At 29.6% G+C, this 15,449-nt stretch overlaps 1 protein-coding gene and 1 long non-coding RNA gene across 2 annotated transcripts in view; both read right to left on the minus strand.

Moving 5' to 3' along the window:
- Positions 1-14,278, minus strand: part of LOC111640477 (zinc finger protein 271-like) — a 95,613-nt gene extending 81,335 nt beyond the window's left edge. The window contains 4 exon segments of the mRNA XM_023386486.1: positions 9,469-9,576; positions 11,442-11,526; positions 13,740-14,123; positions 14,258-14,278. Of these exon segments, the coding sequence (XP_023242254.1) occupies positions 9,469-9,576; positions 11,442-11,526; positions 13,740-14,123; positions 14,258-14,278 (598 nt within the window).
- A 222-nt stretch (positions 14,279-14,500) lies between these two features.
- LOC111640483 lies at positions 14,501-15,195 on the minus strand. The gene is made up of 4 exons (XR_002759281.1): positions 14,963-15,195; positions 14,770-14,807; positions 14,656-14,676; positions 14,501-14,520 (listed from the first exon to the last, which is right to left on the minus strand). It is a non-coding gene; the product is annotated as an uncharacterized LOC111640483 (long non-coding RNA).
- Between the last annotated feature and the right edge of the window lie 254 nt (positions 15,196-15,449).

Raw genomic sequence — 15,449 nt, forward strand, 5'->3', positions numbered from 1 at the left:
GAAATGTACCTGTTTCGACGAACAACAGAATGGAAAAACAGAAAGAAAGAAAAGTACATTCTATGGTTTTTACGTAGATATGATTGAGTTTTTTTTCTGGTTTTCATCGTTTTATTTAGTTTTGTTGACATTTAACAAAGATAATTTCTGTTACCGAAGTTTTGTTGGCGCCTATGGTAAATACACTGAAGAAATGGGGGTCGTGATTTCAATTATGAATATATACGTAGCTATTCAATTTACAATTTTGAAGAGAAACAAGATGTCTGGTCATTACATGAAAAGTGCATATAAAGGTGAAGAAAATTTGCCGGTTCAACTGCAATTGCCTCTGTTAGCTTGCTTCGTAGTCTTGTTTTTCGTTATTTTGACTGTTTCTAACGCAGCAACAATAATTGTGTTTCCAACAACAAGAAAACACGGCGGAAGTGAAGTCGAAGCTACAATTTGTTCCATTTACTTGTCGTTTATTTATCTGCAGTTCGTAGCACAAATAGGTTCAGCCCTTCTTCTATTTTCTATCGTTGTAATAATTATCGAGAAAAGACTTATAAAGTTATCTGAAGAATTAGAAGAATCAAACACAACTTCCTTATCGCTGAAAAATAAATTACAAGAAATGTGTGAAAAACACACAGAAATTTGGGAGATGTTTCAAACGGCCAACAGACGATGGGAAAATCTTTTCGCTTTGATTTACCTTCACTTTACATACGAGACATGCTTTCTGTGTTTTGCCTCGATGTTTTTCGACATCGGCATTGTTGCTCGACTAATTTTCGGTGGAATTTCGATGCTGTTCTTAATAGGATGTCTTTTGGCGTCGTGGTCTCTCTCTTACTTGACCTCTATGGTAATTATCTTTGATACTGTTTTATAAATCTTATACAATTTATTGAATCATTTTTGTCAATACATAGAATAAACTTTGAAAGTTTACTCCATGTATTCTATAGAAATTTTTACTACAGTAATACTTTGAAGTGAAATCGGAATCGATCAAACACTGTTTTTATAAACAAATTGATATAATTTTATGTACATTATTTTTTATAGTTCACTGCATTATAGTATTTAAGATTTTGGTTAATATTCTTTTAATCGAAGCGTTCACTACTGGTTTAAGAGATCAAACCAGTGTATGGCAGTAGTTGGTGATGTTTTTGCGTCTCACCCATAAGCTGGCCGCTTGTAGTTCGACATGTCCAGATCATATATCTAACTACTAAATAAGGGCCAATTTTTACACAATGGACTCCCCTTCGTAGATTGCGTAGTGTCGCCTATTAACACCGAAATTTTTAACATATTAATTACTTTTCAACATTTGATCGTCTGTTTTACAGATGTTCGATAACTTCATATCAATACAGAGGTTTTCTTCAAACAATTTGTCACTTGAATTCAAGTACAAGGTGAAGTATGAGTGAAATGTACTTATGGAATTATAAAATTCAATCTACTATTTTTTTTTATATTATTAGGTGAACTGTTTTATGAAAAGATTCGGGAAGCCAAAAATGGGAATTTCTATTGCTGATTTCTTTTACGTTCGAAAAAATTTTCTGATACGGGTAAGTCGATATATAGCAGTTTATCTACTATATAATAAACACGTTGTTTTCATTTACAGATGGTGAGTGCTTTATACTCCGTTTTCTCTTCGGTGGTGCAAGTAACTGGAGTGTTGAGCAAACAGAAATCATGTGATATTGCCTTTACTCCCAACAATTCCGCATCTAATAGCATTAAATCTATGTTTTAACGGTTTATCAATTATACACTACTGCATGTTAGTGTAAATATCTAGTAGAAGTGAAGAAATATTTTAATGAAAATACAATTAAAGTACTAAATCATTGTTTAAACAATGTGGCACATTATCAAGTAATTGAATTTAATTATATAGAAAATGCAGTGTGAACATCGTGACAAGAGATACAATGGAAACTCTGTCATGTTTCGAGGCATTCTTAACCTGGTAATTGGGATGAAGTAAATCATTAATAGTATAACTATTTAGGAAACCTTCACAGATTACATATGCTTTTATGTACGATACCATGTTTTTTGCTCTATAATAAAATAAACATATTTTAACAATTTCAGCACATTGTTAACATTTCATTGTAAACATTTTTTCTTCGGGGAAGTGTTAACAATGAAAGTATTAATAAAAAAAAGTATTAATAATGAAAGTGTTAACAATCGAAGTGTTAAATAACAATGAATGTGTTATGAGAAAAGGACGTGCAAGATTTGCAGGCGCGGATGCGATTTTTTGCGTTTATACGTGGAATCGAACATATTTTTAGACGCATGTAAAAATTCTCTAATTAGTCTGAAAACTTAAACAGAAAGACCTAATTCTTGCGTTATGTGAAAACTGGTGAAATTGGCTATAATGTAATAATCTTAATCTTCACTATCGTTACTTTTTGCCCGAGTAATGCCAGGCTTATCTGCTAGTACTTAAATATTTTCATTTCTGTGATACAGAAAATTTTTAGAATAACCGTATTATTTTTTAAATGCACTCTACAATATTGTGTGTGCAGTGTTCGAAAACAAAGTGATCGTCTACATTACAGTGCATTAGATATTAAACTCACTTTAAAAACATTAATTAGAATAATATGTTTATAATTAGAAAAATGCACTGATAATATTTTCGCTCAACTTTGTTGTAGTCATTACTTATACGGTTGAAGTAATAACACTTCCGAAAAATGTAAAGTTTACAAATGTAATTAGTTTTTAAATGCACCCTACAATATTGTGTGTGCAGTGTTCGAAAACAAAGTGATCGTCTACCTTACAGTGCATTAGATATTAAACTCACTTTAAAAACATTAATTAGAATAATATGTTTATAATTAGAAAAATGCACTGATAATATTTTCGCTCAACTTTGTTGTAGTCATTACTTATACGGTTGAAGTAATAACACTTTCGAAAAATATAAAGTGTAAAAATGTAATCAGCTATTATAAAATAAACAATTCTCTCTATATACTCTGTTTACTAATTTAATATAATGGAATTTTATATAAATTTATTATAATATTATAATTTTGTAACAAACTATAAATTAATTATTTATTACACACATATTAAACACATGCTTTATGCAAACATACTATAATATTCGGATTTATTTATTATTTATTTTTTGATATTATAACTTTAAACTGTATCTTATCTCATTTGTGACGTTAACTGTACTGTATAAGTATTTTTCAGTTCATACAGTATAATTTAACATATATAAAGTATGTATTTAATTAAATGTACTGTACATTATAGAGTTTGAACAATAAAAATAGACAAAATAAATCTGTATACTTCGATGTTTTTATTTGATATAAAATTTTTACTTTCGTATGTTTTCACGAAAAGACGTTTAATGGTAAAATGTACTTTTTTTTACCTTATATGACAACTTGTATAAGTAGAAACACGTATTACCTTTCAGTTTTCAGACTTTATCCAGAAATAACACCGAAAAAATACATAATACGAGCGTGACATCGTTGAAAAGAAATTAATTTTCATCAATACTTTTCATTTTCTTTTAAATAATACTTTTTTTTTCAAGGAGATATAAAGGACATGCAGAATATCAATAAAAAATCCACGCAAATGTCAGTTAAAAACAATGTTTTAATAAAGTATGCATCTTTGCAATAATAAATCGAATCGTTTACGTTGAATAACTTTCTGGTATAGCAGATTTCGATGACTCTTATTCATGTAACTAATGAAACTTACTGGTTAGTCATACTGGGATATCATATTTAGATATCGCTAAAGGAAAAGATAGAAGTTGCGACTAACATCGATGTTTCTTTTGCAAAAAAATTCCCGAAAAAGTACAAAATTCATAATATGAGATATCACTATAAAAATCTAGCAACGAGTTGCATAACTTTCCTGTAACGTATGGTGTCGTTATCTCTCATCATATTTTATTTTAATTAAAACTTTTATATTTTTTTACTATTATAAAATCGCAGATAGCTTAATTTTCAAGAAAAAGATCGGATTTATGACAAATGTTAAATGCTGATAACGAGTAAAATCTTCATTAAGTCGATCCTATACACACAACCTTCACTATTTCCTTACTGTCTCGATTTTTAAGCATAAAAAATTAACAGCGTCAATCCACTTGATAAAGAAATCTCCATACAGAATTTCAGTAATTTTCGAGAAAAACCACAGGAGTTATTAAGCTTCAAACAGGTTGAAAAAATCATGCTTATACAAATTCACACGTACAGAAAAAATCTATCGGATGTTTGAAAGTGTCCTCACTTCAAAGTTTTCAAATAGACTTTTACAGATGATTTTCTAACGAAAGAGTGCGTAATAAATCTCTCTCTTCTATCCTTTGTTTTCTTTAGCTCCACTATTTATTTAAAAAAAACAAATGCATGTAACTAAAACTGTTCAGTAAGTCCTCAAGTTTATTACAAACGAATTAAATCTATTTTTAAAACTTACGTACCTTAGATTAATTTCTTCCAGTTTATCGAGATTATAGCCCCATTGTGTACTGAATCGAAAGCCAAGGCTTTCAAACCGCCATTACGAAATTCATTTAAACTTCAATGGCGCCCGAATTGATTTGCACGAAAAACTTTTCTATTTTTACCGTTGACATCGGAATGCCAAATCAAAGCACAACTGAGAAAAAATTGGACCTACAGAAATTCTTCTTGTAACACGGTTTCTACATTTCAACTTTTTCTATAAACAATGTCCGAAGTAAGGCAGTACAATCTCTTGGAAATACGGTCGACCCCCTATAACACTGTTGATAATTCCGTTTTATATGAATTCCATGTTGTACGAGTCACTTAGATTTTACAAATACGTGAGCCGTTCACAGCCCGGCACACATAAATAAATGCTTCGAAATTTTTTCTTTTAAAAACAAATATTTAAAAATNTTTATTTTGTACAAACAAAATAAATATATTGAAAAATATAAAAACAATAAAAAATTATACTTCAGAAGTTAATTTAGTATCAAAAACGTAAAATATTTGTGTAGCCCAAGACATAGCCAAAGATTGCAGTGCCAAAGCACTGGCGAAAATTTAAATTTTCCGACTGGAATTCTTTCGGATAATTGACATTTCGGATAATTGACGCTCTACTGTATTTGGCTATTAATTAATTAATTAATTAATTAAGACATCCATATTTTACGTTTGCTATATCAATATTTACTTTTCAATACATCATTATTTGAGCATTGTCTTAACAAGCGTTTCTTGGCTAATGTGAAAATCAATTATTCCACATTGGCAACGTCTTTTAATCATGTTCTGTACACAATCTACAGTTATTTATAGAATTGTTTACAGAACAGATCAACTTAACGATAATGAAACGAACCAATCTTGTGATGTAATATTTAACAAGGTAATGGAAACAGCAAAAAACGATCACATGTAACGTATAGCTTCGAATTTCTTCAAAAAACAGCGTAATAATTACGCAACTTATAATAAAAACAGAAGTAATAAATACCCTTTTGTCTGTTCATATTTTTAACTGTAGCAAATTAATGACTAGACATTCCAATCAGATGTAATCAAGGGAATTACTGTATTAATAGTTTATTATTAACGATTTGAAGAAACATAATTTAGCGAGGTTGCAACCGAAGTTTTCACCTCTGAAACGTGAACGTCGAACGTCAAGCGCCGCTTAGAAGATAGCGGCGCTGGACTTTCGACGTTCACGTTTTAGAGATGAAAACTTCGGCAGCAACCTCGCTATAATTGATGAATTCATGGGTTTAAAAATGTACATATGTATCGAAGAATTTTTCGCCAATTCTCAAAAAAAATCTAAATAATAAATTTACACGATCGTTTATGATAATATTTTCGCAAAAGGTGTGTAGTTAATGAAAAATTACACAAAACAAATATGAATAATTGTGGGAATAACTGTAAAATAAAAAATTTAATTTTCTGCAAGTGAGTAATTGATTGAAAGATCAGCTTTTAGTGAATATCTTGTTGGCGTGCACAGCTATAATAAATTATTATAATTTATGATAATGTCGTATATTATCTGATATATTAATTTAGCATAAACCTCTATTTTGGTTGTTTGCTTTACAAATTGAAGGTAGTGGAAAACATTGAATCCTGTGCTTTCGGAAAAGATAGGAAAATTATGACAGTAGATATCACTATAGAAAAAGTGTGCGTTGTTCAGTTTTTTCTGTGAAGGCATCATAGTTATTGTTTAATTCTTAGGTATGTATTTTCATACACTGTCGTTGGGTTGAACTTTTTGTCTGTCCTGTATTAACGAATGTCAAATACTTGTACCTTGAACTCGAATCTTATTAATAGCTACTTAATTATTAGGATGTTTTATCCCTGAAATGAACTAATACTATAAGTAATTAAGAATTTTCATTTATAGCGTATTTTTTATTTAAATTGCGTGTGTTACGGCACCTTTTATTATACCAACTTTACTCGAGATATGACACACGACATATCAATATGAAATGTAATAATTTGTTGTGACTCTTAAATCAAATTATTTTTTACATTTTTAGCTGTACTTTGTTTATAAAAGTGCCTACATATCTAATATAATATTATACATATCTATATGTATTGTACAAAGAAGTGCTGTAAATAGAAACTCAACTCTGATTGCTGGAAATGAAATATCACCAAATCTATGAAGACAGACAACAAGTTCTTCAGCCACACTCACAAAGATTATGTTTCAATCGATTCGATTTCGGTTATAATTACAGTTTTATTTTCGGGGTATAGACTTGTTTTAATTATTATTTTATTGTTTTAAAATCTAATTATTACTTTTAGTTATAATTAACTGGTTACCTAGCATTAATAAATATTAAAAATATATACTATTTTATATAATACAGTAGCCAGTTTTTATATTGCGCTTGTCGAGACACAAAGAAAAAGCGCAATATATCTGAATCCGCCAAATAACGTGGAGCGACTCTAATAAAGTTTTGTCATTTAATATAATTTAATTATATTTAAACATAAATTTTTACATGCTATTTATATTACGTGAATGTCAAGTAGCGCTATTTATATTAATTAATTCGATTTTGATCCGAATGTCATTAGTACTGAAATACGGAAATAGCACTTTTCCTGCATTTTCGTTATGCATTCTCCTTTTTTGCACAATTCAGTTTACGAACAGAATTTTTTACCTGGAACATTTTGTTCGAATGTATCATGCCAATTTTGTTCGTAAAGTGAATTGTCTAAAAAGCCAGACATTCGAATTGGAATATTAGAAAATGTCGCCCTGGTACATAAAGTACGCGATACATATTATATATTATTATCGATTAAGATTAAGATTATGAAATTAAAAACAATACTTATATTATAAATAATATATTGAATGATATTTAATGGCATAGTTTATATATTATATAAAAAATGTTACATTGAGTTATTTTTATTATAGAAACCGTGGGGTTCTTACGATCATGAAGTCCGAATGAAAACAGTGCAAGTTGAAAAATATATGTATATTGAATAAAAATCAACATAAACTAATCACATTACTCTGAAATGACATGAATTAATCTCTTCAATCTTATCATCATTCTTAGAAGGTTTATAAGGAAAACAGAAATAATGGGAAACCACATTTCAAAATTCATCAACAATGTTCGAAAAATAGAAATTTTCAACAACAAAACGAATACGAGTTGCATTTGGACACGATCGGATCGTTGCATCGCTTACAATTTTCAACCTCTACTTTCTGTTATAAAAGTTTTTGGCATGAACCCTTTCGAGAAATGTACCTGTTTCGACGAACAACAGAATGGAAAAACAGAAAGAAAGAAAAGTACATTCTATGGTTTTTACGTAGATATGATTGAGTTTTTTTTCTGGTTTTCATCGTTTTATTTAGTTTTGTTGACATTTAACAAAGATAATTTCTGTTACCGAAGTTTTGTTGGCGCCTATGGTAAATACACTGAAGAAATGGGGGTCGTGATTTCAATTATGAATATATACGTAGCTATTCAATTTACAATTTTGAAGAGAAACAAGATGTCTGGTCATTACATGAAAAGTGCATATAAAGGTGAAGAAAATTTGCCGGTTCAACTGCAATTGCCTCTGTTAGCTTGCTTCGTAGTCTTGTTTTTCGTTATTTTGACTGTTTCTAACGCAGCAACAATAATTGTGTTTCCAACAACAAGAAAACACGGCGGAAGTGAAGTCGAAGCTACAATTTGTTCCATTTACTTGTCGTTTATTTATCTGCAGTTCGTAGCACAAATAGGTTCAGCCCTTCTTCTATTTTCTATCGTTGTAATAATTATCGAGAAAAGACTTATAAAGTTATCTGAAGAATTAGAAGAATCAAACACAACTTCCTTATCGCTGAAAAATAAATTACAAGAAATGTGTGAAAAACACACAGAAATTTGGGAGATGTTTCAAACGGCCAACAGACGATGGGAAAATCTTTTCGCTTTGATTTACCTTCACTTTACATACGAGACATGCTTTCTGTGTTTTGCCTCGATGTTTTTCGACATCGGCATTGTTGCTCGACTAATTTTCGGTGGAATTTCGATGCTGTTCTTAATAGGATGTCTTTTGGCGTCGTGGTCTCTCTCTTACTTGACCTCTATGGTAATTATCTTTGATACTGTTTTATAAATCTTATACAATTTATTGAATCATTTTTGTCAATACATAGAATAAACTTTGAAAGTTTACTCCATGTATTCTATAGAAATTTTTACTACAGTAATACTTTGAAGTGAAATCGGAATCGATCAAACACTGTTTTTATAAACAAATTGATATAATTTTATGTACATTATTTTTTATAGTTCACTGCATTATAGTATTTAAGATTTTGGTTAATATTCTTTTAATCGAAGCGTTCACTACTGGTTTAAGAGATCAAACCAGTGTATGGCAGTAGTTGGTGATGTTTTTGCGTCTCACCCATAAGCTGGCCGCTTGTAGTTCGACATGTCCAGATCATATATCTAACTACTAAATAAGGGCCAATTTTTACACAATGGACTCCCCTTCGTAGATTGCGTAGTGTCGCCTATTAACACCGAAATTTTTAACATATTAATTACTTTTCAACATTTGATCGTCTGTTTTACAGATGTTCGATAACTTCATATCAATACAGAGGTTTTCTTCAAACAATTTGTCACTTGAATTCAAGTACAAGGTGAAGTATGAGTGAAATGTACTTATGGAATTATAAAATTCAATCTACTATTTTTTTTTATATTATTAGGTGAACTGTTTTATGAAAAGATTCGGGAAGCCAAAAATGGGAATTTCTATTGCTGATTTCTTTTACGTTCGAAAAAATTTTCTGATACGGGTAAGTCGATATATAGCAGTTTATCTACTATATAATAAACACGTTGTTTTCATTTACAGATGGTGAGTGCTTTATACTCCGTTTTCTCTTCGGTGGTGCAAGTAACTGGAGTGTTGAGCAAACAGAAATCATGTGATATTGCCTTTACTCCCAACAATTCCGCATCTAATAGCATTAAATCTATGTTTTAACGGTTTATCAATTATACACTACTGCATGTTAGTGTAAATATCTAGTAGAAGTGAAGAAATATTTTAATGAAAATACAATTAAAGTACTAAATCATTGTTTAAACAATGTGGCACATTATCAAGTAATTGAATTTAATTATATAGAAAATGCAGCGTGAACATCGTGGCAAGAGATACAACGGAAACTCTGTCATGTTTCGAGGCATTCTTAACCTGGTAATTGGGATGAAGTAAATCATTAATAGTATAACTATTTAGGAAACCTTCACAGATTACATATGCTTTTATGTACAATACCATGTTTTTTGCTCTGTAATAAAATAAACATATTTTAACAATTTCAGCACATTGTTAACATTTCATTGTAAACATTTTTTCTTCGGGGAAGTGTTAACAATGAAAGTATTAATAAAAAAAAGTATTAATAATGAAAGTGTTAACAATCGAAGTGTTAAATAACAATGAATGTGTTATGAGAAAAGGACGTGCAAGATTTGCAGGCGCGGATGCGATTTTTTGCGTTTATACGTGGAATCGAACATATTTTTAGACGCATGTAAAAATTCTCTAATTAGTCTGAAAACTTAAACAGAAAGACCTAATTCTTGCGTTATGTGAAAACTGGTGAAATTGGCTATAATGTAATAATCTTAATCTTCACTATCGTTACTTTTTGCCCGAGTAATGCCAGGCTTATCTGCTAGTACTTAAATATTTTCATTTCTGTGATACAGAAAATTTTTAGAATAACCGTATTATTTTTTAAATGCACTCTACAATATTGTGTGTGCAGTGTTCGAAAACAAAGTTTTCGTCTGCATTACAGTGCATTAGATATTAAACTCACTTTTAAATAAATTAATTAGAATAATTTGATTATAATTAGAAAAATACACTTATAATATTTTCGCTCAACTTTGTTGTAGTCATTACTTATACGGTTGAAGTAATAACACTTCCGAAAAATGTAAAGTTTACAAATGTAATTAGCTATTATAAAATAAACAATTGTGNTTATATATAACAGAGGAAATGTATGGCGATCGGTCAAAAAAAAAAAAATAACAATCTCACCTCCAATATTTATACATTTTTGGATTTAGGACACCTTAAAACGTCGAAAAAATTCGGAATATTTTCTGTTAGTGTTAGTGTGTGTGTAAGTGTGGGGCACGACTTTGTTCACCTTGTTTGAAGTTTAATAACTTCTGTGCTTTTTATCGAAAATTTTTGATATTTTGCAGGGAGGTTTTGTATTAGGGGGTTGATGCTGTTTAATTTTCTTGTTTAAAGGTGAACGGGTTGGGGAAATAAACGGAGATATCGTGTGTCGTATCTCGAATAGAGTCGGAATGAATTACGATTTTCCTCCTTATTATTAGCATTTACAAATTTTTCTTATTAAAAACACACCACCAGCCTCAAAATTAAGCTTTTGGCCATTTTATAATAATTAATTAATAATATTAAAAGTTTTAAATAATAAAATATCGTAAGATGTCGCGATACACGCAGTTTTAAATGTTGTCTGGAAAGTTAAGCAACTCGTTTCTGGATTTTTTTAAACGTAAGGAGAAAGGACTCCTCGATTCTGATTCTCCATCCACTGTTTTCAGAAAATCATTTCCTATTTATCAATGAAAACAATAAACTATTCCCTATTTATAAAAGCAAATTGAATTCTATCAGGTCACTGTCACATTTTATTTTTTAAAAGACTTAAATTGGTATTCTCTCTGTTCTAGGATACTGAGAAATTGTTAACCTTAATCAAGACCTAATATTCATAATATTAAATTATAATTATATTACATACTTTTATAGTTATAAGTCTCTTACCTATTTCACTTTTATAGCCAGAATTACTCCAAATATTGGAACCGTTTGTGTTGTTTGTAGCAACTGACTTTCCATAAATATTTTTCTGCAAAATTAAGTTACATTATCAGAAAAGATGATCTTCATAAGTAATTCTCTCATTTAATTCCTATGATATAAATCTCATACAGATTATCTATTTTAATTGTTTTTATTAACTATTTAATTGTATTTTCCTGTTCTTTGTAAGTACCCCCTATAACACTGTTGATTATTCCGTTTTATATGAATTCCATGTTGTACGAGTCACTTAGATTTTACAAATTCGTGAGCCATTCACAGCCCGGCACACGTATTTGTAAAATCTAAGTGACTCGTACAACATGGAATTCATATAAAACGGAATAATCAACAGTGTTATAGGGGGTACTTACAAAGAACAGGAAAATACAATTAAATAGTTAATAAAAACAATTAAAATAGATAATCTGTATGAGATTTATATCATAGGAATTAAATGAGAGAATTACTTATGAAGATCATCTTTTCTGATAATGTAACTTAATTTTGCAGAAAAATATTTATGGAAAGTCAGTTGCTACAAACAACACAAACGGTTCCAATATTTGGAGTAATTCTGGCTATAAAAGTGAAATAGGTAAGAGACTTATAACTATAAAAGTATGTAATATAATTATAATTTAATATTATGAATATTAGGTCTTGATTAAGGTTAACAATTTCTCAGTATCCTAGAACAGAGAGAATACCAATTTAAGTCTTTTAAAAAATAAAATGTGACAGTGACCTGATAGAATTCAATTTGCTTTTATAAATAGGGAATAGTTTATTGTTTTCATTGATAAATAGGAAATGATTTTCTGAAAACAGTGGATGGAGAATCAGAATCGAGGAGTCCTTTCTCCTTACGTTTAAAAAAATCCAGAAACGAGTTGCTTAACTTTCCAGACAACATTTAAAACTGCGTGTATCGCGACATCTTACGATATTTTATTATTTAAAACTTTTAATATTATTAATTAATTATTATAAAATGGCCAAAAGCTTAATTTTGAGGCTGGTGGTGTGTTTTTAATAAGAAAAATTTGTAAATGCTAATAATAAGGAGGAAAATCGTAATTCATTCCGACTCTATTCGAGATACGACACACGATATCTCCGTTTATTTCCCCAACCCGTTCACCTTTAAACAAGAAAATTAAACAGCATCAACCCCCTAATACAAAACCTCCCTGCAAAATATCAAAAATTTTCGATAAAAAGCACAGAAGTTATTAAACTTCAAACAAGGTGAACAAAGTCGTGCCCCACACTTACACACACACTAACACTAACAGAAAATATTCCGAATTTTTTCGACGTTTTAAGGTGTCCTAAATCCAAAAATGTATAAATATTGGAGGTGAGATTGTTATTTTTTTTTTTTTTGACCGATCGCCATACATTTCCTCTGTTATATATAACTGCTGAGAAAATAAACATTACAGTATTTAAAATGTTTGCTCTAATACTCAAATTATTACTGTAGTGCCTTGCCCCTGTACATCATACTTTTCCTTGTATACAGGTGTTGTGCCGGTCGTCTATCTAACACATTTCCCGGATAAATTTTTGACAGTGGGAATTTATAGGTCTACAGTTTATTTTTTCAAATTACAGTTTAATCGCTACAGTTAACTCTTGAATAATGAAAACAAATTATTTATCATATCGTTCATAATTTGTATCAAACATCATTAATATTTAGTGACCCATGACCCTTTCTTGTTTAGAAACAGAAATGAATGACATAGTAGAAATATAGTCGACCTCCCTATAACACTGTTGATAATTCCGTTTTATATGAATTCCATGTTGTACGAGTCACTTAGATTTTACAAATACGTGAGCCGTTCACAGCCCGGCACACATAAATAAATGCTTCGAAATTTTTTCTTTTAAAAACAAATATTTAAAAATTGGTTTAAATTAATTTTTAACTTTGACATGTAATGGAATAAAACATTAAATTTTGAAACAAATTCAAGATATCGTTTCATAAAAATAGTAAAAAGCATACATTTATTCTGTATTCTCATACACAGCAAATGTTTTAATTTCGATAATAAAAAAACATTTTTTCACAATGCCAGAAATTCTTTATTACAATAACATTAATAATAGAGTACGTTTTCATTTTATGTTTGTAATACATTAATAAAATTTCAAGAAAAATTCAAAGTAAATGAATAAACGGTAATCTTCGGAATTAAATAATTTCTTACAAGTTAAAAACTGTTTATTATATTTAGGTTAATTATTGTTCTCTCTGCTATGGCGTTTAATGTGAGAATTTAAATTACGTTTGTTAGAGAACTGTCGAAAACAATGATCGCACTTAAACGGCTTTTCTCCCGTGTGGATGCGAAGATGCCTTACAAGATTTTGTCTTTGATTAAAGCTTCGTTGGCAATGGTCGCACGTAAAAGGCTTCTCTCCGGTATGAATCCTCAGGTGAGTTCGTAGATGGGCACTTTGAATGAATCTTTTTCCACATAACTGGCAACTGAACGGCTTTTCTCCGGTGTGAATCATCCTATGACTTTGCAAGTAATCCTTCCGAAAGTATCCTTTGCCACAAATTCCACACACAAACTTCCTCTTCTTCGTATTGGCGAAATCTACGAAACAGGAAATGTTAAACTTCAATGTTCAAAAGTAATCGATCGTATCAATTACTGCAAAAAATGCGGAAGTAATGTCTTCTGCATTTTTTTCTAGTAAACGGTTCAAAATAAGTTAACAAATGAAACTGAATTCAACCAAACATAAATAACATTTGTAACGAACAGCCCCATGTTTGCATTAAAAATAATAATAATAAAAAAGAAGTGTTTATAATGATGACTTCGCGGCGCATTGACAAAAAATATTCAATGTTAATTCATCGACACAAATTTCCAGTAATTCTGTAGGCAGATAAATCGTTTTCATTTCAAATCCATTTTCTCAGAAGTAAATATTCAGTTCCTTCTTCCATTCTTGTACCGTTTCAGGGAAATTCTTCAGGACAAATGTTGCGTTTTCGGAAGAAAAATATCTTAAAGAAAAAATGTAGAAATTAAACAATGAATAAGAAAAATTTAAGTATAATTTTATCTCGAAATTATTTGAGAAACTTTTAAATTGTTAAACACGAATATATTTTAAATTTACAAACGATATTTCATAATACTTAAGACGAGTGTTGACAAATCTGAAAAAAACAAATAAGATCTAATTATTAACGCTTTCATTGATTAGTGAAAATAAAGTCATTCCATCCATTGAGTATTTTTATTGATAATACCAAAAGCAATTTCTTTGATTCAAAAGGCACGTTTAATCCTACAATAGACAAAAGGTAAATCAGTTTAGTTGTGTAGTTAATAAGGAAAATATACTTTAATTTAAAATTTAAATTTAGTGAATTTATTAATTTATTTACTATCTATCGAATAAGATAGAGAATATAACGTATGTAATTAAAATAACAAACGAACATTTACTTGAAAAAATCCACGTGGAAGGTTCGTTTCGTTCCTTCAATTAAATGTTGTTGCTGTTATCATTTTCGTTTCTTCCGAGGAAAGTTCTTCATTTCCTAATGGCCGAGACGACGTTTAAATCTTTTTAAAGCTAAGAAGTAATTCTCTTGTCAAAGAAAAGTAGTAAGACGTTACTCACCATTTTCCGTTACAGATTTAAAAATAACAGTGGCGCCATCTAATATTTAAAAACAAAAGTCGTATACATCACGTCATGAATGGTATCTTTTTAACAAACGTTTGCATTCGAAGTGTTTAAGAAACATATTATTATTCATATTTATTATTAATAAACAATGCAAACATTTATTTATTGTTTATTAAACCTTTAATTTCCTGTCATCTCTTAACAATTACCGGTTTCATTTTAAATTATGCAAATTGATGTACAGTACGCTTATAGTTTCTAAGAGTTGTTTTGTTCAATGACATTTTCTATACT

Source organism: Centruroides sculpturatus, unplaced genomic scaffold, assembly GCF_000671375.1.
Source record: "Centruroides sculpturatus isolate CEXI.00-Female unplaced genomic scaffold, Cexi_2.0 scaffold1343, whole genome shotgun sequence".
Lineage (NCBI taxonomy): Eukaryota > Metazoa > Arthropoda > Arachnida > Scorpiones > Buthidae > Centruroides > Centruroides sculpturatus.